General features: G+C 52.7%; 1 protein-coding gene across 2 annotated transcripts in view; it reads right to left on the bottom strand.

The window, feature by feature from the left end:
- Positions 1 to 23603, bottom strand: part of Fbxl18 (F-box and leucine rich repeat protein 18) — a 36272-nt gene extending 12669 nt beyond the window's left edge. For both annotated transcript variants that reach the window (XM_042686965.1, XM_042686964.1), the window contains exons 1-4: positions 23178 to 23603; positions 16223 to 16438; positions 11327 to 12861; positions 5455 to 5673 (exon numbers count right to left, since the gene is read on the bottom strand). In XM_042686965.1, coding sequence (XP_042542899.1) covers positions 5455 to 5673; positions 11327 to 12861; positions 16223 to 16438; positions 23178 to 23195 — 1988 coding nt within the window. In that variant the 5' untranslated portion in view covers positions 23196 to 23603. The remainder of the gene's footprint in view (positions 1 to 5454; positions 5674 to 11326; positions 12862 to 16222; positions 16439 to 23177) is intronic.
- Between the last annotated feature and the right edge of the window lie 334 nt (positions 23604 to 23937).

The raw sequence follows: 23937 nt of genomic DNA, 5'->3' as shown, positions 1-23937 counted from the left end.
GTGCTAGCCTTGAACAAAAGAAGTTCAGGAACAGTGACCAGGCCCTGAGTTCAAGCCCCAGGACTGGCAAAAAATAAAAAAAATAATAATAATAATAACCAGAGGGGCTGGGAAGGTGGCTCAGTGGTAGAGTGCTTGTCTTGCATGCATGAGGCCCTGGGTTCGATTCCTCAGCACCATATAAGCAAAAAGAAAAAAGCCAGAGGTAGTGCTGTGGCTCAAGTGATAGAGTACTAGCCTTGAGCTGAAGAGCTGAGGGACAGCGCTCAGGCCCAGAGTTCAGGCCCCACGACCGGACCCAAAAAAAAATAAATAAATAAAATAACCAGAGCAGTACTGGTCACAGTATCTCAAGCTATAATCCCAGCAACTTGATAGGCAGAGATCAGGGAATAGTGGTACAAGGTCAGCCAGGGCAAAAAACTTAAGAGATCCCCATCTTGGGCTGGGAAGGTGGCTCAGTGGTACAGTGCTTGCCTTGCACGCATGAGGCCCTGGGTTCGATTCCTCAGCATCACATAAGCAAAAAAGGAAAAAGCCGGAAGTGGCGCTGTGGCTCAAGTGGTAGAGTGCTAGCCTTGAGCTGAAGAGCTGAGGGACGGCACCCAGGCCCAGAGTTCAGGCCCCACGACCGGACCCAAAAAAAAAAAAAGAGATCCCCATCTTGACCAATGGATAGGTATCATGGATCACGCCTATCATTCCAGCCAACAGAGGCTTCAAAGCAAGACCCTATGCGGAAAATTACCAATACAAAAAGGACTGGATGGGTGGTTCAAGTGATTAGCATCTGCCTAGCAAGCATGAAGCCATGAGCTCTGAGTTCAACCCCCAGTACTACTAAAAAGAAAAAAGAAACTGAAGAATAATAAAAGCAGAGAGAAAAAAGGGGTGCTGCTAAAGTAGTAGAACACCTGTCTGACAAGCATAAAGCTCTGAGTTCAAATCTCACTATTACAAAAAAAAAGAAACAAGAAGCTAGGTGTGGGAAGGGTCAAGTGTTTTTTTCAGGTGCCCCTTGAAAAAAACAGAATTTTTGCCAGTGACAGGCAGAGGGACCTGGCCCTGCTGGCCGGGCACAGGAAACCAGCAGGACCACATGCCACCCAGTGAATGACAGAAGGCCCGTGGTCAGGGACATCCTAAACTTAACAGTTCTGTGTGCTTTTTTTTTTTTTTTTTGGGGGGGGGGGGATTATGGAGCTTGAACTCTGGGCCTGGGTGCTGTCCCTCAGCTCTTCAGCTCAAGGCAAGCGCTCTACCACTTGAGCCACAGCACCACTTTCAGTTTTCTGGTGGTTTAATTGGTGATAAGAGTCTCAGGGACTTTCCTGCCCCGGCTGGCTTTGAACTGCGATCCTCAGATCTCAGCCTCCTGAGTAACTAGGATTACAGGTGTGAGCCACCAGAGCCTGGCTTCTGTGTGCTTTTGAGGCAGAAAAAGGGTGCAGGGAAGAAAGGCAGTAGGAAACAGGACAAGAAACTTAAAGCTGCTTTTCACACCCTCCTTGTACAAGGTGGGTCTGGGGAGGTGCTGGCCACAGCTGGGCAGCTGAGGGCCATGGCGCCATCTGCTGGGACCCTACAGAACAGCAGCTGGCCCAGCTGGACTCCTGAGACCTGGGGACCAGGGAGAAAAAGGAAGGCTTCTGCAGGCCCTGAGTCTGGGCCCACAGCACTTGTTCCTGGAGACCCCACACACCAAATTGGAGGGCCTGCACTTACTCCATCTGAGGCCAGCTCAGACTGGCCTCAAACTCATGATCCTTCTTACTCAGCCTCCCAAGTGCTGGGATCACATGCCTGGCTCCTCTCCCTTCTGACATGAATCCTGTCTTTCCTGATGACTCCTGGAGTTTCAACTTCTCACTTCTTGGAGCCTGTTTCCCCATCTGTGAGCTGGGGCTTTCCTGGAGTTTGGACAACATAGCCCCTGGCTTGAGGAACAGTGCCTGCTCACAGCACACCCCCTGGGCATTGTAGGAACACTGGCAGCTGGCTGGCCCTGCCACCCCTCTTAACAAGCGTCCTGTGTTTCCAGATGCTGTGCTGCGGCAGAACAGAAAGAGAGCCCAGGAGGACTGCTCCCCTTTTGCCCAAGAGTCCACATGGCCACGGCCAGCCTCAGGTCACTGAGCACCACTCCAGGACCACCATGGCACTTCAGGTGTCCCTGTGTCCAGAAGCCACTAAGCCCAGTGAACCTAGCACCACACAGGGCACAAAATGTACACAGACAGATACTGAGTGCCAGCCTCAGAAAAGCAAGGGTCTGAGAGGATGCAAAGATGCTGGGCGTGCTGGCACAGGCAAGGCCCTGTGTTCCGTCCCAAAACTGGAAAAAAAGGTGCAAAGTACTTAACATTCGGTGGGAGGCGCCACACACCCCGGGGAAGGCCAGGAGCCGGGAGCTGCTGGCCACAGGAAGACCAGGAGGCTTCCAGGAGAGGAACTCTCCACCAGGCCGGTGAGCCAGCAGGCCCAGGCAGCAGCACAGCAGACACCATTGTGTGAATGGACCAGGAACAGGCAGCAAGGCCAGGGATGGCACCTAGGCCTGTCACTGTGCTGGGAGGATTCTGAGGATCAGAAGGAAGGCAGCCACCTGGACTGAACTTCCTGGTGATTGTTCTCTGCTTTGGAGAAGACAGCCAGATTACAGAAGGGAAAAAAAATCCAGCAACTTCCAAAACAGGTTCCCAAGGTGTGGGGCGAAGCAATCCCCCTTATAGGCTGGGTCTGATATTTTGTCACTGGCAGTACTGAGGACTGAACTCAAGGCCTTGAGGTTGCTAGGCAGCCGCACCGCCATTCCTTTCTACTTTAGGTATTTTTCAGGTAGGGTCTTGTGCTTTTGCCCTGCACCAGACTCAGACTGTCATCCTTCTACTTATGCATCCTACATATCTGGAATAACAAACATGAACCACCATGCCTGGTTTGTCTGTTGAGATTGGAGGGGAGGGGGGGAGGAGAGGAAATCTATTTGCTTGGGATGGCCTAGAACTGAGATCCTCTGGATCTCCTCCTCCAGAGTAGCTGGGATTACAGGTGTGAGCCAACATACCCATCCAACTCCTGAAGGGAGCCAACAAGTCTGGCCTAAAGTCCTATAGCAGCCATATCCACTAGGGAAGGGGCTGCACCAGGCTGCAGCCCCTCATGCTAGGTCTCTCTGCAGTGGAGGGCCCCGGGCCTCTGCTCTCTGTACAATCACACAGGGAGCACTGCAGAGCTAGTGTTGTGTAGCCGTGCGAATGCTGCACCTCAGCAAACGTCAGCTGCGTCTTCTATCACAAAGACACCCAGACACGGAGCAGCCAGGGGACAGGCTGTGCCAGACCTTCCTCACCAGCCCCTAGGGCTGCTCCCACCCTAGAGCTGGACACGTCAGTATCTGGAATGAAGGGAGGTCAGGGACACAGCAGTTCTGCTGTCCCTCATGGCCCCAGCAGATATAACACCACCACCATCACTGGACACCAAACACTAAAAATGCCACAAGGAAGCCAGGCCAAACTGCCTCACTCCTGTAATCCTAGCTATGTGGAAGGCTGAGATCAAGAGGATCCAGGTTCAAAACCAGCCTAGGCAATAATTCAGGAGATCCCATCTCAACAGAAAGGGCTCAGCATAGAGGTACACACTTACCATTCCAGCTATGGCCACAACTGTAAAATAGGAAGACCAAAGTTCAGACTTTCCCAAGCAAGAAGTGAGACTCCTATCTCAAAAATAATTAATCAGGCTGGGCACCAGTGGCTCACACCCGTAATCCTAGCTACTCAGGAGGCTGAGATCTGAGATCACAGCTCAATGCCAGCCTGGGCAGGAAAGTCTGTGAGACTCTTATCTCCAATAAACCACCAGAAAACCAGAAGTGGTGCTGTGGCTCAAGTGATAGGGCACTAGCTTGAGCTGAAGAGCTGAGGGACAGCGCTCAGGCCAAGAATTCAAGCTCCATGACGGACCAAAAAAAAAAAAAAATAATAATCAGGCCAGGTGTCAGTGGCTCAAGCTTGTAATCCTAGCAACTCAGTAGACTGAGATCTGAGGAACGCTGTTTGAAGCCAGCCTTAGCAGCTAAGTCTATCTTCAATTAAACACCAAAAAGCCAGAAGTGGCACTGTGGACCAAGTGGTAGAACACTAGCCTTAAGCAGAAAAGGTCAGGAACAGTGCCCAGACCCTGAATTCAAGCCCCAGGACAGGGGTGAGGGAAACCTTTAAACCCTACTTGAAAGCAAAAAAACAAGGCTGGAGGCATGACTCAAGTGCTAGAGCATCAGCCAAACAAGATCAAGTGTGAGATCCTGAATTTAAATCCCAGTTCTGCCAAAACCAAAAAACCTGATCAGCTGAGCATTGCTAAAGAGCCAAAGTGAGCTGAGGAGGGCCATGGACTGGAGAAGGCTCAGGAGGGACATCCCCATGAGTGGCACAGGTCAGATCTAAATGCCATGCCAGGACAGAGAGGTGTGACACTTTCAGGAAGCTGCAGGACCTAAGAGGGCTTAGTAGACTACATCATTGTGTTGTTTTGATCACCATATGAGGGATAGACAAATTTTCCAGAATTACTTAAAAAGACAAAGTGGCTGGAGCCAGGCACCAGTGGCTCACGCCTGTAATCCTAGCTATTCAGGAGGCTGAGCTCTGAGGATTGCGGTTTAAAGCCAGCCTGGGCAGGAAAATCCATGAGACTCCTTATCTCCAATTAACCACCAGAAAACTGGAAGTGGCACTGTGGCTCAAAGTGGTAGAATGCTAGCCTTGAGCAAGAAAGCTCAGGGACAGTGTCCAGGTCCTGAGTTCAAGCCGCACACCAACCAAAAAAAAAAAGTTATTGGAGACTTCAGTGTAGGCAAATACTTAATTTTTGTACCTAATGGGGAAGTGCTTGAACCATTCTAAAGAAGAGATCATTGGGAGCTGGGAATGTGGCTTAGTGGTAGAGTGCTGGCCTAGCATGCATGAAGCCCTAGGTTCAATGCCTTAATACCACATAAACAGAAAAAGCCAGAAGTGGTGCTGTGGTTCAAGTGATAGAGTGCTAGCCTTGAGCAAAGGAAGCTCAGGGACAGTGCATAGGCCCTGAGTTCAAGCCCCGGGACTGGCAAGAGAGAGAGAGATCATTGGGTGCTGATGGCTCATACCTATAATTCTAGCTACTTAGGAGCCTGAGATTTGAGGATCAAGTTACAAGCCAGCCTGACCACGAAAGTCCATGAGACTCTCATATCCAATTAACCACCCAAAAGCCAGAAATGGAGCTGTGGCTCAAATGATAGAGCACCAGCCTTAAATGAAAAAGCTCAGGGACAGTGCCCAGGCCCTGAGTTCAAGCCCCAGTACTGGCACAAGAAGAGATCAGGGCTGCAGGCCCACTCCGTCTGGGGACCATGGTGCTGTGTAAAGCACCCTGACCACTTGGAGGCCACCCAGGACTACTCACCTGCGGAGGAGAGACTGCTGCAGGCTCTTGCAGGTGGCCAGAGAGTCACCAGTGAACATGTGGCACACGACAACATGCAGGCAGCGGGCCATGAAGGCCAGCACAGCGTCGGGCTGCAGAGTGCCACTGCGGGACACAAGGCAGAGGCGCTGCAGGGAGGCGCAGTGGCTGAGTGCCTGGAAGAACTGGGCATTGGCACTCAAGTAGGGCTGCTCCAGCCTGTGGGAGAGAGGGCAGCGCGTAAGACACAAGCTGGGCTCCTGCACCCCACCACGCTGCCACCAGGGAGGGCTTGTGGGGGAGGCCTCAGTGCCCTGAGTCTCCCATGGAAATCCTGACTTTGGGAGACCCAGAGGGCCCCCCCATGCAGTGAGCCAGCTGGAAGCCACAGGCTCAAGGCCACCAGCTCCAGGTATGCATACCAAAAATAAATTCTAAACTGAGTACCAGTGGCTCACACCTGTAATCCCAGCTACTCAGGAGGCTGAGATCTGAGAATCGCAGTTCAAAGCCAGCCCCAGAAGGAAAGTCTGTGAGACTCTTACGTCCAATAAACTACTCAGAAAAAGCCTGAAGTAGAGCTGTGGCTCCAGTGGAATGGCACTAGCCTTGAGCACAGAGAGGCTCAGGGTCAGCACCCCAGGCCCTGAGTTCAAGCCCCAGGATGAGCAAAAAAATAATAATTTTTTTTTGGGTCAGTCATGGGGTTTGAACTCTGGGCTTGGGCGTTGTCCCTGCACTCTTCAGCTCAATGCGAGCACTCTACCACTTGAGTCACAGCACCACTTCCAGTTTTCTAGTGGTTTACTGGAGATAAGAGTCTCACAGACTTTCTTGCCTGGGCTGGCTTTGAACCATGATCCTCAGATCTCAGCCTTCTGAGTAACTAGGATTACAGGAGTGAGCCACCGGTGCCTGGCTTTAATTTTTTTTTTTTTTTTTTTAAGTTCAGATGCCAGCGAGGCCTGTGGCAGTGGGTTCTGAGATGCGCCCAGAATGTGGTGGCCCATGGGCTCCTGGGGGATGAGGATCAAAGAAGTAGTAAAGTGGGTTGGGTGGCTTGGAGTACACGGAGGGCCAGCTAGAGCCAGAGGGAGGGGAGAGAGGCCAGCCAGTCCCCTAGTTCCATGCAAGCCCAGGCCCTGTGAGGGCACCCTCATCTGGAAACAGGGTCTCTGCAAATGTAATTGAGATAACTAGAGGTTAGCTCCATACCCAGTGGCTGGTTCTTGATAAGGCCAAGACTCAAGCACAGTGGTGCATACCTGTAATCCCAGTACTCAGGAGACAGTGACAAAAGGATCAGAAGTTTGAGGGCAGATTGGGCTATGCAATGCAGTAGCTACATCAAGTCAAGGAAAGTTGGCCACGTAAAAATGGAGGCAGAGCCTGGGGCAAGGGCCAAACAAGGCCCACTGGGCCTGGCACCTCTGGCCAGAAGCTAGAAGGCACAGGAGAGGCTCCCTCACAGGCTCAGAAGGAAGCAGTCCTGATCCTCAAGTCTGTTCTCACCTGTCCCCAGTGACCCCAGGACCCCAGGTCAGACTCCAAGGAAAGTCAGGGCTGAAGGCACTACCAGCAGAGAACAATGTGTATCTCATACACTGAACATTGAATGGCCCATCCCCTGGACGGCAGGGCTGCAGCCATCATGGCTCTGGCAGGCCCCACATCAAAACAGAAGCCGGTGGCTCAAGCCTGTAATCCTAGCTACTCAGGAGGCTGAGATCTGAGGATTGTGGTTCAAAGCCAACCTGAGCAGGAAAGTCTGTGAAAGTCTTATCTCCAATAAACTACCAGAAAACCAGAAGTGGTGCTGTGGCTCAGAGGTAAAGTGCTTGCTGAAGAGCTCAGGGACAGTGCCCAGGCCCAAAGTTCAAGCCCCATGACTGACAGACAAAAAACAAAACAACAACAACAACAACAAAAAAAAAAAAACAGAAAAAGCCAGCTTGAACTGGGTGTTGGTGGCTCACACCTGTATTATCAGCTGCTCAAGAAGCTGAGATCTGAAGGTCACAGTTTGAAGCCAGTCCAGACAGGAAAGCCCAAGCAACTTTTTTTTCTCCTTATGGGGGGGATGAGGGGGTGTAGTGGGGCTTGAACTCTGCCTCTTCCATCTTGGACAGCAGGTGGCGCTGTAGGTCTGAGCCACCACCTAGGTCTCTCCAGGATGACAGGGCTATAAAAGCCAGGGTGGTGCCAGGGTGTGCACTCCGAAACCTGTTTTCAAAGAGACAGCACCTTTCTTTCTTCCTCTTGCCACAGGCTCTGGGGGAGCCTTACCCTTGGGCTGCTGGCCTTGCTCCTTCCAGGTCAGTCTCTACCTTCCTGCCTGACTTTCCAACACTGCCCCTATGGAGTGACTTTGCAGCCCCTCCCCGTGCACCCCCCCCCCCAGGTCCAGGGCACCAGTAAGTGTTCAGACCCCAGCAGGCCTTCAAAGTGCTCCCAGGGCCATGACAAGCCCAGTTGCTATGGCTCCCAGCTTCCACCCAGCACAGTCTGGTTCTGAGGTGACTGGGCAGCACCCTCCCTGCCCCCACCACCAAGGCAGGCTTGGTCAGGCGTGGGAAAGCAGGCACCCTTCTCTGCCCGCCAGGTGTGCCCAAGCCCACAGCCAGTGAAGCCTGTCCTTGCGGCAGCTCGGAAGCTGGCAAACACTCGGGTCCAGGACAGCAAGGCCAAGCACCGCAGTAGCCAGTGGGGCGGCCTGGGATATCATTCTGTGGCTGTGGGAGCCACTCTGTTCTGTGCACCAGGCTCCAGGAGCTGTGGTGGGACTCAAGGGGCGACCCCCCCCCCCACCATGCTGTACCCTGGCCACAGGAGCCACATCCCAGAACCCCTGTCTCCCCAATCCATACCCAATGATTGTGAAACTAGGCACGGCTGTGCTGTGCTGCGCTGCCTAGCAGCAGCTGAACCTAATGCTGGACTTGCAGGGTGGGGACACATAATGAACACAGCAACTTGCTGGGATCCCCACACAAGCCCGGGCTTTTGCACCCTTGAAGAGCAGCTGGCAGTCCCTGGCCCATCCAGGGAGGGCCCACCTTCCAGTGCCCACTCCATCCCCAGTTCCTGATCACTCCAGTGCAAAGCCGAGGCTCCTGTTGCTGTGCTCTTGGCAGTCCACAGCCACCTGCCACTGTGTAGCGCAGGGGACTAGCATCCTGCGTGGGCTTTGAGCTGGCGGGGCAGGGAAGTGGGATGGCCACTTGGCATGCTCTGCCTTTTAGGGAGCTGGCTGCCGTACTTCATATCTGCTGAGGATTTTGTTGTTTTGTTTTTCCAGTCCTAGGGCTTAAAATTCAGGGCCTGGGCACTGTCCCTGAGCTTCTTTTGTTCAAGGCTAGCACTCTACCACTTGAGCCACAGCACCACTTCTGACTTTTTCTGTTTATGTGGTACTGAGAAATCAAACCCAGGGCTTCATACACCACTAAGCCACATTCCCAATCCATATCTGCTGTTTTGTTCTTGCTTTTTTGTGGGGGTCGGTACTGGATCTCAGTACTTTTTTTTCCCCCCTAAAGCCTAGCACTGTACCACTAGAGCCATAATTCTGTAACTCTATTTCTGGCTTTTCAGTGATTAGACCATAGTTTCATGCTAGGCTGGCTTTGGATTAGGATCATCAGATCTCAGCCTCCTGAGGCCAGGACAATCAGGGCAGACACAAGAAGACAGGGGGGACACCAGACAGGAAGCAGGAAGTGGGCAGGATTTGGGAAAGGTGGCTGCAGGGATGGATGCAGGAGAGGAGGAAGGGGGTCAGGAAGTGGTGCAGGGGCAGGGTACTGCACCCAGCTCTCACATTTCCTCTCCAGATGGAAGGGCAGCTGGAACTGGCGAGACTTGTAAGGTGGGGGGAGCATGGACCCCACAGTCCAGTTCACAAGCATCATGGGAGGCAGAGGACCTGGTGTGGATGCCACCCCTCCCCTATATCCACTCAAGCCCAGGTCTAAGCTATGACCCGGGACAAGGGGCAGACAATTCCGACAACACCTAGGCTTCAAAGCCTGCAACTATTTGGACAGCTGGGCTCTGGCCCCGGGCTTCAAGCCCCAGTGCCAACAGGACCCAGGCAGCCTCAGTGTGACCAGGTTCCAATGACAGGGCAGGGCACAGGCAGTTGTGGAAAGTTCTGGGTCAGGAGCAGGACAGGACGAACGAGCTTCTGCTCAGACCTGGCATACTTCCTGTCATACTGTGACAAAGGACATGCCTATGCCCTATGAGGCCTTGGGGCCTAGGGAAGGGCAGGACTTCAGTTCTGTTCCCAGCTTCCTGCCTTAGTGACGTGGGCTACAGAAGGCACCAACCTCCAGGGAGGGGATAGCCAGCTCAATACCTGGCCCCCAGCAAATGCTGTCTGTCTGTCCGGGGAAACAACAGCCAGGCTCTAAGTGCCTCTTAGCCTGGACTAACTGTGGCCCCGTGTTGCCTGACGGCCTGCCCCAGCAGTTGGGCCTGACAGAAGGAGACGGAGTTCCCAGGCTGCCCTTGCAGCAGCCTGCACCTCAGCATGCACCACTAACCACATCACCTATGTCTGTCCAGATTTTCTAATACATCTGAAGCTGGTGGATACTGGGGAAATACTGAAATACTGGAAAGGAAGCCTTTAACCCTGCAGCACAGTCCAACATCCAGCAAGAAGCCCTCCCAACACTTGGGTCCAGGATCACCAGGAGCCCCAGGCCACAGCCTAGGAAGGAGGCCTTGGAGGCTCAAGCCTATACTTCTTGCAGGCCTCATTCCTGGGAGTCCACATTGAGCTTCTAAACTCATCTGTCTTCTCCTTTTTTTGTTGTTGTTGTTGCCATTCCTGGAGCTTGAACTCTGGCCCTGAGCACTGTCTCTGAGCTCTTTTTTTTTTTTTTTTTTTTTGGGTCCGGTCGTGGGGCCTGAACTCTGGGCCTGGACGCTGTCCCTCAGCTCTTCAGCTCAAGGCTAGTGCTCTACCACTTGAGCCACAGCGCTACTTCCGGCTTTTTCTTTTTGCTTATATGGTGCTGAGGAATCGAACCCAGGGCCTCAGGCTTGCAAGGCAAGCACTCTACCACTGAGCCACCTTCCCAGCCCTGTCTCTGAGCCCTTTTTGTTCAAGGCTGGAGCTCTGCCACTCCAGCCACAGCACTATTTCTGGCTTTTTGCTGGTTAACTGAAGGTAAAAGTCTCACAGACTTTCCTGCTCAGGCTGGCTTTGAATTGCAATCCTCAGATCTCAGCCTCCTGAGTAGCTAGGATTACAGGTATGAGCCACAAGCACCAACCCTGTCCTCCCCATCTTTTGATCCCTGTGGGACACCGGTACCCCCTCCACCCCTGGGTGAAGTAGTACTCAGCTTGTTACCACCTGCCTCTCCCACTTTGTCTCCCCATCGCTCTGGCCTCCTACAGAGTCCAGGCTGCTCAGAGCCAATTGGGTTTAGGTGATTTTTCAATCTGTGCATACTACAAATCATCCCCAACCTCAACCCCATAGCTCCCAGCTTACTGCAACACATCCTCTGAGAATCACCAAGTCAAGGGCCCTGGGTTCAAATCCTGACCACCACACTTTCTGGATCTGGTGTCCAGGAACAGTGGCCTCCACTAGGCAGAATAGTTAAGAGTTACGGAATGGGAGAAGCCTTAGCAAAGTAGATCCCAGGAACTAGCAGATAATTGCAAGGACCTGAGCTCAGAGGTGCATGCTGTGCACTGAGGCTGTGCCTACCTCTGAGGCCCGGAGGACAGGCTGAGGCAGGTCCTGGAGTGTCAGACACATCAGGTCTGCAGGCCAGCCCCAAGTTCCTCCTACCACCCTCCCGTAGGCCTCCAAAGGGCCAGCAGAGGCTGGGGAGGCCCAGGCCCTCACCTGAGGTCCTTCAGCTGCCTGCAGTGCGTCAGCATGCTAGAGAGGGCAGGCATGTAGACTACCTTTCCCATCATGCCCAGGTTGGCCAGTGAGAGAGACTGCAGCTGCTGGCACTGCAGGCCAATGTTTACCAGCCCCGAGCCCGTCAGGAGCCCCGGCAGCTGGGCCAGCGTCAGATGCCGCAGGAAGGCCAGCTGGCCGATGGCAGCCACCTCAGAGTCCCCAACATTCTGCGCCCGGCTGCAGGGTGGAAGGGAGTTACGGATGGCGGGCTCATTGCGTGGCATGGCTGAGGAGAAGTTGGAGCCAATGAGCTCCAGGTGTTCCAGAAAGTGCAGGCTCTTCAGCAGAGACCAGAACACAGAGGCTGGCTGGGGGGCCGCTGGGCCCAGGAAGGGGCCTGCAGAAGTCTGCACTCCGATGCGCACCTTCTTGCCAAAGCCCCGGGGTGCAGCGTGCATTACGGGCTGGGCAGGTGGGCCTCGGGCTGAGTCAGCAATGGAGCAGACGGGCAGGGAGAGTGAGCGCAACTGGCCAAGGCGGGCCAGGAGCTGGCAGAGGTGCCTGCCCAGGCCGTCGGAGCTGTGGTGGTGGGCAGCGGAGAGGTTGAGGTGCCGCAGATTGCAGCAGGAGGCCACCAGTGTCTCCAGAATGCTGCTGTCAATGTCATCCTCAGCCTTGCGGAGCAGAGAGTCTGGGGACAGGCAGTGGACGCAGCCACTGAGGTTGAGGCTGGCCAGGCTGCGCAGGTCCTTCCCACCATTGATGACACGCTGGATTAGGTGGCCACCAGACAGAGTGCAGCGGCTGAAGCTGAAGTAGAAGGGGTTGTTGAACTTCATATTTTGGAGGAGGGCTGAGCCATTCAGCCAGGACCGGGGCAGCTGCAGGGCATCCAGGGCCACGTTCCGGGCCATGGATTCCAGGAGGTTCTTGGTGGCCCCACTCTCAGCAAAGCTGCCTGGGACAGAGATGAGGAAGGCATGCAGGTTTTCTGGTGTGCGGTCGCTGAGCACAGCCAGGTAGAGGCGCACCACCTCCTGGTTGATGTAGCCAGGGGCCAGGCGCGCGTAGAACACGCGCAGGTTCTGGTAGTGGGGCACATTGCTCTGGCCCACCATGAGCTGGCCTGAGAGCACAGCGCCCTCACGTGTGCGGTCCAGGATCTCAAAGTAAAGCAGCAGCTTGTGCAGGCTGGGGCAACAGGGCACCACACCATAGGAGGGTGTGAACAGCGTTTGTTTGAGCTCCCGCACGCGGCTCAGCGTGGCCCGGCACTCACTGCTCAGTTGGCTGGCGTCAAAGCCAGGATTCACATCAATGGCCAGCGAGCGCAGGTGTTCCAGGGCTGACAGAACCTTGGAGAGGCGCAGGGACGTCAGGTGGCAGCCTGAGAGGTTCACCCTGACCAGGTTGCGGCACCGTGCCACATGCTCAATGGTGGAGCCGGACAGCCAGTAGCAGCCAGCCAAGTTCAGCTGCTGGATCTCCTGGCCAATCTCCTTCACCAGCTGCTTCACCTTGTCCTCGCTGGCCTGCGGGGCAGAGATGGGGCAGGAGAGGAAGGGAAGGAGTTGGAGCCACAGCAAGGGCCTCAATGCATGGATACCTCACGCTTTCAAGCAAGCCCAGGGCCCACAGGTGCTATGTGTGGCTGGGGGTGGGGGGGGCGCGGGGGAGCTGCCTGCCCTCCCTTTCCCTCATCCTTGGGGATGGAAAGTGGTACAGCCACCATAGGAAGCAGTTTTCTAGCCATGTGTAGTGGTGCACACCTGTAATTCCAGCACTTGGGAGGCTGAAGCAGGAGTTTGAGGCCAGCCTAGGCTATGTGGTCGAGACTCCATTTCAAAAAAAGAAAAAGAAATACACAAATAAATAAAAAAACACTGCTGGGCACCATTGGCTCACGCCTATAATCTTAGATGCTCAGGAGGTTGAGATCTGAGGATCACGGTTCAAAGCCACCCTGGGCAGAATGTCCATGAAAGTCTTATCTCCAATTAACCACCAGAAAACTGGAAGTGGTGCTGTGGCTCAAGTGGTAGAGCACTCCCCTTGAGCTGAAGAGCTCAGAGATGGTGTCCAGGCCCAAAATTAAAGGCCTATCACTGACATTAAAAAAAAAAAGAAGGGCTGGGAAGTTGGCTCAGTGGTAGAGTGCTTGCCTTGCATGCCTGAGGCCCTGGGTTTGATTCCTCAGCACCACATAAGCAAAAAGAAAAAAGCTGGAAGTGGCACTGTGGCTCAAGTGGTAGGGCACTAGCCTTGAGCTGAAGAGCTGAGGGAGAGTGCTCAGGCCCAGAGTTCAGGCCCCACAACCGGACCAAAAAAAAAAAAAGAAAAGGAAAGAAAAGAAGGGCTGGGAAGGTAGCTCAGAGGTAGAGTGCTTGCCTTGCATGCATGAAGCCCTGGGTTCAATTCCTCAGCACCACATATGCAAAAAAAAAAAAAAAAAAAAGCCAGAAGTGGCACTGTGGCTTTAGTGGTAGAGCACTAGCCTTGAACTGAAGAACCCAGAGAGAGAACCCAGGCCCAGAGTTCAGGCCCCACAACCAACCAAAAAAAAAAAAAAAAAGAAAAGAAAGTGGGGTTGGAGTATAGCTTAAAGGCAGAATACCTGCTTGGCATGCACAAGGCCCTGAGTTTTGTTTTTTGTTTTTGTTTTTTGTGTTTTTTTTTTTTGGGGGGGGGTCCGGTCATGGGGCCTGAACTCTGGGCCTGGGCGCTGTCCCTCAGCTCTTCAGCTCAAGGCTAGCACTCTACCACTTGAGCCACAGCGCCACTTCCGGCTTTTTTTCTTTTTGCTTATGTGGTGCTGAGGAATCGAACCCAGGGCCTCAGGCATGCAAGGCAAGCGCTCTACCACTGAGCCACCTTCCCAGCCCAAGGCCCTGAGTTTCTGACCCAGCAAAGAAACAAAGATAAAAACAAAACACTACAGAAAAACTGGGCACCAGTGGCTCACACCTGTAATCCTCACTACTCAGGAGGCTGATACCTAAAGATTGCAGTTCAAAGCCAGCCAGGACAGCAAAGTCCGTGAGACTCTTATCTCCAATAAAACTGCTCAAAAAAGCCAGAGTGGGCTAGGAAGGTGGCTCAGTGGTAGAGCGCTTGCCTCGCATGCATGAGGCCCTGGGTTCCATTCCTCAACACCACATAAACAGAAAAATCTGGAAGTGGTGCTATGGCTCAAGTGGTAGAGCACGCGCCTTGAGCTGAAGAGCTGAGGGACAGCGCCCAGGCCCAGAGTTCAAGCCCCATGACCAACCAAAAAAAAGAAAAAAGAAAAAGCCAGAAGTGTCACTATGGCTCAAGTGGTAGAGTACTAGCTTTGAGCAAAAAGAGGCTCAGGGAATGCCACCCAGGCCCTGAGTTCAAGCCCCAGGATCAGCAAAAACAACAACCACATAGGAGGAAGCAAGGCAAAAGTCTCAGCTGCTGGCTGGGTGTCTGAAGCTCCTATATGTAATTCTAGCTACTCAGGAGGCTGAGATCAAGGTTCAAAGCCAGCCTGGAGCCTGGCATGGTGGCTCACGCCTGTAATCCTAGCTACTCAGGAGGCTGAGATCTGAGGATCACAGTTCAAAGCCAGCCTGGGCAGAAAAGTCCATGAGACTCTTATCTCCAATAAACCACTCAAAAACCAGAAGCGGTGCTGTGGCTCAAGCGGTAGAGCGCTTGCCTTGAGCTGAAGAACTGAGGGACAGCACCCAAGCCCAGAGTTCAAGCCCCACGACCGACAAAAAAAAACAACAACAAAAAAGCCAGCCTGGGCAGGAAAGTGCATGAGACTCTTACCTCCAATTAACTACCAAAACTCTGGAAGTGGCGCTGTGGCTCAAGTGGTAGAGTGCTTGCCTTGAGCTGAAGAGTGCAGGGACAGCACCCAGGCCCAAGTTCAAGCCCCAGGACAGCCACCCAAAAAACAGTCTCAGCTACAGAAAAGTGGACCACCCCCCAGAGCCTCCTCCAGCTACTCCCGGCACATCTAGGCAGAGGCCTCTCTCACTCCAGAGCCACGCAGCTCACTCAGCTGCAGCAACCCTCTACTTTTCTTTCATCTGAGTAAATACTCCTCAAAAGACTGGCTGGGGCAGGGTGTGGTGGTGCACACCTGTCACCCCAGCTGATCAGGAGGCAGGGGTAGGAGGATCACAGTCTGCTACCACCTGAGCACAAATGTGAGACTATCTGAAAACTAAAAGCAAAAGGACTGGGGGCGTGGTTCAGGAGGTAAGCAAAGGCCCTGAATTCAATCCTCAGTACTAAAAAAACCAAAACAATCCTAGCTACTCAGGAGATGAGATCTAAGAATAGAGGTTCAAAGTCACTGGGCATAGGAAAGTCCGTAAGACTCATCTCCAATTAACCACCAAAAGGCCAGAAATAAAATAATAAACAAAAACAAAAATAGAAATCCCTGGCTTGGACTGGCTTAGGGAGACCTACATCCAGCCACTTATAGGTAGACACTGCCGTCTACAGCACCACCCTCTGATAAACAGGCTGACTGAGCTTTGGTGCAGGCTCTTTGATGCCTGGATTCCCTTGCTATCAAGGTCTCCTCTGGGACTGTGGGCCACAAGACAGCAGTACTTTCCATCCTCCTGAGCACCTTGCGCATGGGCGCTGAGTGTGCCACTTCCTTTGCAGGGCCAAGCATCAGATTTAAATGCAGAACAACAGCAATCCTCACTCACTGCCATGTATACTGCCACACAGGAGAGCCATGGTCCACTGATGGCAAAGCCTAAGCCCCAGTGGCTCCCATCAGCCACGACTCCACTCCTGCCAGCCTCCCACTTTCCCTCCAGAGCCTCTTCCACAATTCCACAACCTCCTCCCCCAGGGACCAAGCACGTAGCTCCCAGCCCTCAGTGCCCCAAAGCTCACCTGATAGTCCTTCTGCAGCAGCACAGTGTGGACCAGACTCTTGTCCAGGCACAGCTCTGCGAGCTTACGGCAGGTGGGCCGCACATTCAGCACCAGGTCTGTGCTGGGCACGTGGCTCAGGATGTGCAGGAGGATCTCATCAGAGAAGCCCAGCAGGTGAGCATCACCCACTACCTCAGCTGCCACGGGAGGCGTGGCAGCATCGTTGGCCATGTCCTGAGAATAAAGTGAGGGAACAGTCAAGTTTCCACCGGATCCCAAAGGGCAGCCGCCAGCCCAGCCTTGTCAGGCACAGAGATAAGCCAGACCTGAAATTCTCCAAACTCCTTTTAGATTTACACACAACACAAAAAGACCAGGGCTGGGAAGGTGGCTCAGTGGTAGAGTGCTTGCTTCGCATGTATGAGGCCCTGGGTTCGATTCCTCGGCACCACATAAGCAGAAAAAGCCGGAAGTGGTACTGTGGCTCAAGAGGTAGAGCGCTAGCCTTGAACTGAAGAGCTGAGGGACAGCGCCCAGGCCCAGAGTTCAGGCCCCATGACCAACAACAACAACAAAAAAGACCAGAAACACAAGAGCTTTTCAAACTAGTGGCTTCCACAGTCAGCAACAAATGTTGTTTATTTTTGTTTGGTTGGTTTGGGTTTTGTTTTTTTTTTGTTGGCCATGGGGCTTGAACTCTGGGCCTAGGAGTTGTCCCTGAGTTCTTCAGCTCAAGGGGAGCACTCTACCACTTGAGCCATAACGCCACTTCTGGTTTTCTGGTGGTTTACAGGAGATAAGAGTCTCATGAACATTTCTGCTCAGGCTGGCTTTGAACCGTAATCTTCAGATCTCAGCCTCCTGAGTAGCTAGGATTACAGATGTGAGCCACTAGCACCTGGCTGCATTTTCTTTTTTTTATGTCAGTGGGGCTTGAACTCTGGGCCTGGGCACTGTCCCTCAGCTCCTCAGCTCAAGGTGAGCACTCTACCACTTGAGCCACAGCACCACTTCCGGTTTTCTGAGTGGTTTATTGGAGATAAGAGTCTCATGGAGTTTCCTGGGAGTTTCCTGCCCAGGCTGGCTTTGAACTGTGATCCTCAGATCTCAGCCTCCTGAGTAGCTAAGATTACAGGTGTGAGCCACTGAAGCCCAGCTTTGTTTTCTTGTTTTTGATGTTTTGTTTTCTTTTGTTTTGCTAGTACTGGGGTTTGAACTTGTGGCCTCAAGCTCACTCAGGCTGCTTATTCAGGCGGTCCTCCCACACTTGATACACACTTCCTGCCCGGCTTTCTGCAGATTATTTTGGAGATGGGAATCTCAGAGTTTCCTGTCTAAGCTGGCTTGGAACCACAATCCTCATATCTCAGCATCCTGAGTAACTACGATTACAGGCATGAGCCACCAGCACCTGGGCTGCGTTTTTGGGGTTTTATGAGCCATGCTATGTAGCCCAGGCTGACCTGGAACTTCAGCTCTTCCTGCACTCACCTCCTGAGTGCTGCGATTACAGACAGGTTCCACCACATCTGGCTACCCACAATCATTTCTACCACCTTTCCCAACAACTGTGTCTCCAAGGCCCTCCTACACTCCATCCTGCCCCTTCTGCCTTTCTGCTTTCCATGTGTGTCTGTGCGAATGGAAGGCCTGAGTTTGGGAAAGCTTCTGTGCTGCCGTGGCAACTGTGCTGCCTTGGAGAGAGCACAGGTCTGCACACCCCAGCGCACCAGAAGGCTTCCTGTCCCACCATGGTGCCCAGTTACCACAGCATGCCACAGCATCCAGGACATTTCATGCCTACTTTTCTTTTTTTTTTTTTTTTTTAATTTTTTTTGGGGTCCGGTCGTGGGGCCTGAACTCTGGGCCTGAGCTCTGTCCCTCAGCTCTTCAGCTCAAGGCTAGCGCTCTACCACTTGAGCCACAGCCCCACTTCCGGCTTTTCTTTTCTGCTTATGTGGTGCTGAGGAATCAAACCCAGGGCCTCAGGCATGCAAGGCAAGCGCTCTACCACTGAGCCACCTTCCCAGCCCCATCATGCCTACTTTTCTACTGTCAGAAACAGAAGGCACAATGTACACCAAAGAACACAGCCAGGTTGGAAAGACACTACCACAAAGGTCACTGGTGCTGGACACAGGTGGGATGTGGCTCAGCAGTACAGCATTTATGGGGCATTTGAAAGGAGGGGATTTGATCCCTGACTCTCCCCTCTCTCTCTCTCTCTCTCTCTCTCTCTCTCTCTCTCTCACACACACACACACACACACACACACACACACACACACACACATACACACACACACACACGGCATCATATAACTTCCACGGGTCCAAGACCACAATGAAGCTTTCTTCTTTTTCTTAATGCCACCTAGAAATTACAAGGACTCAGAGAAAGTGCTCCAGTGCCAGGAACTGAGTCCAATTGATTTCACCCAGCCTCAGCACAGCCCCTGTCATCTCTCTCCCCACATCCCACATCCACGTCTGTGGGGTGTGGAGAAGGAGGAGACGCTGCCCCCCCCCTCCCCAGGCCTACTGCTGGAGGCCAGCTCCAACATGCAGGCTGGGAACTTGTGTCCATCCCTGGCTGCTTGCCCAGCCTGCAAGCCACCATCCCCTGAACTCAGCCTTCTGCGACAATGCCTATAAGTCAATGCACCTTGCTCCCTGGCCAAGTGGCAGGCTCTGGAGAGGCCATGAGCTAAGGATGTGTGCCTAGAGGGAATTCTTAACCCAGAGATTGCCCACCTCCATGCATATCAAAGCAAGTACTGGTTTCCATTTGTCTCCTAGGAGGGTGGGGAAACTGAAGCAGTCCCCTTAAACCCTATGTAATATGGCAGCCCAGAGAAGCAGTGTAACAGGCAGAGCTGACCCAACGTGCTCAGAACTTTCCTCGTGAGAGGATGCCCAGCGACTATTTTCTGGAGTCTCTCAAAATTCCACTGTAGGGGTGAGGGGCAGCCCAGAACTGACTTTCATCTCCCCATAGAGCCACCCAGCTAGAACCAGACCATGGGAAAAGTGGTTTCAGGAGTCAGTGATTTGCTAAAGTCTCTGTAATTTTGCTCTGTTTCCAAATAATGGAGAACTGAAAGCTTGGGGCCTGCAGGGAGGACAGCCTCTCCCAGATAGGACCCTCACCTGTTGACCACTCAGGCATCCAAAAAAACCACAGAATATGCAAAAAAGCAGGTGCAATGTCTAGGGTGTGCTTTGAATCATCTAAAAGGTTAGATTACTTAAGAGATGAGGAGAGGGGGACAAAAGAAATAAGACCACCAGGCACCAGTGGCTTGTAATACTAGCTATTCAGGAGGCTGAGATGTGAGGATCACAGTTCAAAGCCAGCCCAGGCAGGAAAGTCTATGAGATTCATCTCCAATTAACCACCAGAAAAATGTAAGTGGAGCTGTGGCCCAATGGTAGAGCACAGGCCTTGAGTAAAAACAGCTCAGGTACAGTGCCCAGGTCCTGAGTTCAAGCCCTGTGACTGACTAGAAGAAGAAGAAGAAAGAAGGAAGAAGAAGAAAAGAAGAGGAAGAAGAAGAAGAAGAAGAGGAGGAGGAGGAGGAAGAGGAGGAGGAGGAGGAGGAAGGAAGGAAGGAAGGAAGGAAGGAAGGAAGAAGGAAGAAGAGGAAGAGGAGGAAGAGGAAGAAGAAGAAGAAGAAGCAGAGATCTGAGGATCATGGTTGAAAGCCAACCTCAGCAAGAAAGTCTGAGATTCTATCTCTAATAAATGACCAAAACAGCCAGAAGTGGAGCTTTGGTTCAAGTAGTAGAGTGCTAACCTTGAGCAAAAGCATATCATGGACAGTACACAGACCCTGACTTCAAGCCCAGGAAGAGGAATAAGAAAGAAAGAAGACCACTTGCAAACAACCACTGCATAGGCTATGGCTAAAGAGGAAAGATGCTCCCATGCAAGGATGTCATGATGTACACCTGCTGTAAACCCAGCAGTCAGGAGCCAAAGGCAAGAGATCACATATTTGAGGGCAGCCTGGGTTACATAGCAAGGCGATAATAATAATAACAGTAATAAATAATCATAGTAATAATAGTGTAGTGATTCATGTCTATAATACTACTCAGGAGGCTGAAATCTGGAGTATTGAGGTTCCAAGCCAGCCCAGGCAGAAAAGTCTACAAGACCCCATCCCCAATTAACCAGCATTCAGGCTGGGTGCTTGTGGCTCATGCCTATAATCTACTCAGAAAGCTGAGATCTAAGGATCATGGTTCAAAACCAGCCATGTGGGAAAGTCCATGAGACTCTCATCTCCAATTAACCAGCAGAAAAATGGGAGTGGAGCTGTGGTTCATAGTGGTAGAATGCTAGCTAGCCTTGAGTGAAAGAGCTCAAGGACAGCATTCAAGCCCTTAGTTCAAGCCCCATGACCAAACACAAAAAAGATGGATTGAAAATGTGGCTCAAGTGGTATAGCATCAGCCATGAATAACCAAGCCAAGCAAAGGTAAGGCCCTGAGTTCAAACTACAGCACTTTCAAACAACAAAAGGTTCCCCTACGCTGGCACTGGTGGCTCATGCCTGTAATCCTAACTACTCAGGAGGCTGAGATCTGAGGATGGAGGTTCAAAGCCAGCCCAGGTAGGAAAGTCCGTAAGACTCTTATCTCCAATTTACCACCTGAAAACTGAAAGTAGAGCTGTGGCTCAAGTGATATAGCGCTAGCCTTGAACTGAAGAGCTGAGGGACAGCGCCCAGGCCCAGAGTTCAAGCCCTACTACCAACCAAAAAAAAAAAAAAGATTCCCCTACCATTTCTTCACAGATGTATGAGTTCCACATTATAAAATACATTCCTAGCCGGGCGCTGGTGGCTCACGCCTGTAAGACTGTGAGACTCCTATCTCCAATAAACCACCAGAAAACCGGAAGTGGCGCTGTAGCTCAAGTGGTAGAGCGCTCGCTTTTGAGCTGAAGAGCTGAAGGACAGCGCCCAGGCCCAGAGTTCAAGCCCCATGACCGACCAAAAAATAAAAAAAAAAAAAAAATACATTCCTAGAGAGACGTGAAGGGATGTGTCTTCCTCCACTCTGACTCTCTGACCTTCGCTTATCTGGGTGGCATTTTCTGAACTCCCAAAAAGCAGACTTTTTTACCTTCAAACTTTGTGCACACAGTGAGCCCGCCACTCAAGGGTTAGCACTGTTTCTAGGATCGTCAGCACAAAAGCATCCTCCAAATGGACATGATGGTACACAACTGTAATCTCAGCTACTCAGTAAGCAAAGAGCAAGAGGATCCAGGCCAGCCTGGGGTAAAAAGTGACACACCACCCATCTCAACCAATTATTTGAGTGAGGTGGTAAGTGCTTGTCATTCCAGCTAAGAAGGAGGCATTAGATAGAGGATCTTGGGGCTGGGAAGGTGGCTCAGTGGTAGAGTGCTTGCCTTGCATGCATGAGGCCCTGGGTTCGATTCCTCAGCACCACAAAAGCAAAAAGAAAAAAGCCGGAAGTGGTGCTGAGGCTCAAGCGGTAGAGCGCTAGCCTTGAGCTGAAGAGCTGAGGGACAGCGTCCAGGCCCAGAGTTCAGGCCCCACAACAGGACCAAAAAAAAAAAAAAAGTAGATAGAAGGATCTTAGTCCAAAGATGGATACCAGGTAAAAACATGAAACCCTATTTAAAAATAACTCAAGCAAAAAAAAAAGGCTGGGAAGTGTGACTCAAGTGACAGAGTGCCAGCTGAGCAAGCAAGCCAATGAAGCACAAGGTCCTAGGTTCAAAACAAAAAAGAACTAAAGCGAGGCACAATAGCTTGTGCCTGTAGTTTCAGCTACTTAGGAGGCTGAGAAAGGATCATCTGAGCCAGTCTAGGTTTGATACTGGCCTGAGTAACATAGTGAGAAAAAATATAGAGAGAGGTGGGGGGAGGGGGAAGGAAAGGAGAAGGAGGAGCAAGAAGGAAAGGGGAGAGAAGGGGTGGGAAATGAAAGGAGGGGAAGGCAGGGAAGGGGAAAAAAAGAGCAGGGAGGGAAAGGGAGGGAGAGAAAAGAGGAGGGAGAGGAAGGGAAGGGGAGAAGAGAAAGAGGGAGAGGAAGAGGGGCAGGGAAGTTACCCAGGATGCCAAGAACAGCCTGATCATACCCACACATGCTTGTTTTTTCAAGGAAGTTCTCCATTAAGACCAAGTTACCAGAACCCAACCCTCACTCTGGTCATGAACACATACTAACTGGGATCTGCCAACACAGCAATGCTATGCCAGAGTTGGTAGAACTGGAGCTTTCTAGCCCTTCTATCCAGCATCTTCAGTGTGCACGTGGGCACACACCCCCTTCCCTGTCAATGAGAAAGCCCACGGGAGAGGGGGTGCTTCTAGACCAAATTCATTTAACATCAAAGAACCCATCAGCACTTCCCACTCATTCCCCCACGCATCCTACCTCAAACGTTCTGAATAAAACACTTGAACTTCTCACTGCCTGAACCCAGGGAAGCCCCCGCCCATCTCAGCCCCAGCAGATGACAGATGTAAATCCAGAAACACGATGTCACTGGTCTGTACAGCGTTTGGAGCAGGAAATGCAGAGTAAGCCCTAAGTCCCCCTAGGAAAAGAAATGGTTTGCCCTCCTTTGCTCTCCCCCATGACAAGCAAGCGAAGGCTGGGCGCCAGCCAAGCCCAGAGACACCCCCCCCCCCCCAAGAAGGAGGAACGGACGACGTATACCTGTGAGAACCAAGCCAAGACACCAGGGCCATGGGGAAATGGCCTGCAAACTCCGGAAGGGGTGGGGGTGGGGGGACAAGAAGAGAGCCACCCTGGCGACCGCGGCCAGCCTGTGCTTCGGAGGCCGGGCGAGGGGCAGGGCAGTCCAGGAGGCGCCCGGATCAAGGCCAGGGCCAAGAAGGAAGGAGGGGGGCATCCGGATGGGAAGAACCGAGGCAGGCCCAGGTCGCCCAGGCAGGAGCAGACAGGACAGGGGCGTTGTTCTTACCTCCTCGGGGCTGGCCATGTCGCGAACGGGCCGTGCTGCGGCCTCTGGAGCCGCAGCCCCAGGGCCTCTCGCCTGCCAGGTTAGGGATGCTCGAAGCCGGCGCGTCCGCCGCTCCACAGAGACCCCGGCAAGGGGCGGGTCTTCCCATCACTTCCGGCGCTCACGTTACGTACTTCCGCTAATCCTCAGGAGAGAGCTATAGAACCGCCATGTTGGGGGTGGCACCGGCCGGGAAACTGCTAGGTAACGGAAGGAACTAGAAGCTCCCTAACTGTCCTTAACTACCCCTTCGAGCTCGTTCTCCAAGCTACACAAGGCCCTCCTGGTTTTGCATGACCCCTTCCAGCCATACCAGCCTTCTTACCGGTCCAGCACTCTCCCGCAACCAGCCGCTAGACCTTTGTATTTGACCTTCTCGCTGCGGCATTCACACATCGCCTGTCTGTCAAAGCCACCTGTCCGTCAAAAAAACCTCCGTCACTGCGCACGCGCTAAGGTCGCCTGGAAGCGGAGGCGGGGAATGCGGTCGGAGCACCGGTGTGTGCATGGATGCAAATAACAGGAAGCCCCTTTTCTACAATGAACAGGCACTACGGGCTAGGAAAGTGGCTCAGTGGAAGAATGCTTGCCTCGTATGCGTGAGGGTTCGATTCCTCAGCACCACGTACATAGAAAAAGCCGGAGGTAGTGTTGTGGCTCAAGTGGTAGAGCGCTAGCCTGAGCTGAAGAGCTGAGGGACAGCGCCCAGGCCCAGGGTTCA

This window comes from Dipodomys spectabilis, unplaced genomic scaffold (genome assembly GCF_019054845.1).
Source record: "Dipodomys spectabilis isolate Male_0828 unplaced genomic scaffold, ASM1905484v1 ptg000098l, whole genome shotgun sequence".
Classification (NCBI taxonomy): Eukaryota; Metazoa; Chordata; class Mammalia; order Rodentia; family Heteromyidae; genus Dipodomys; species Dipodomys spectabilis.
Note: the sequence above shows the minus strand (reverse complement) of the source record. Positions and strands in the feature narration are given on the sequence as shown.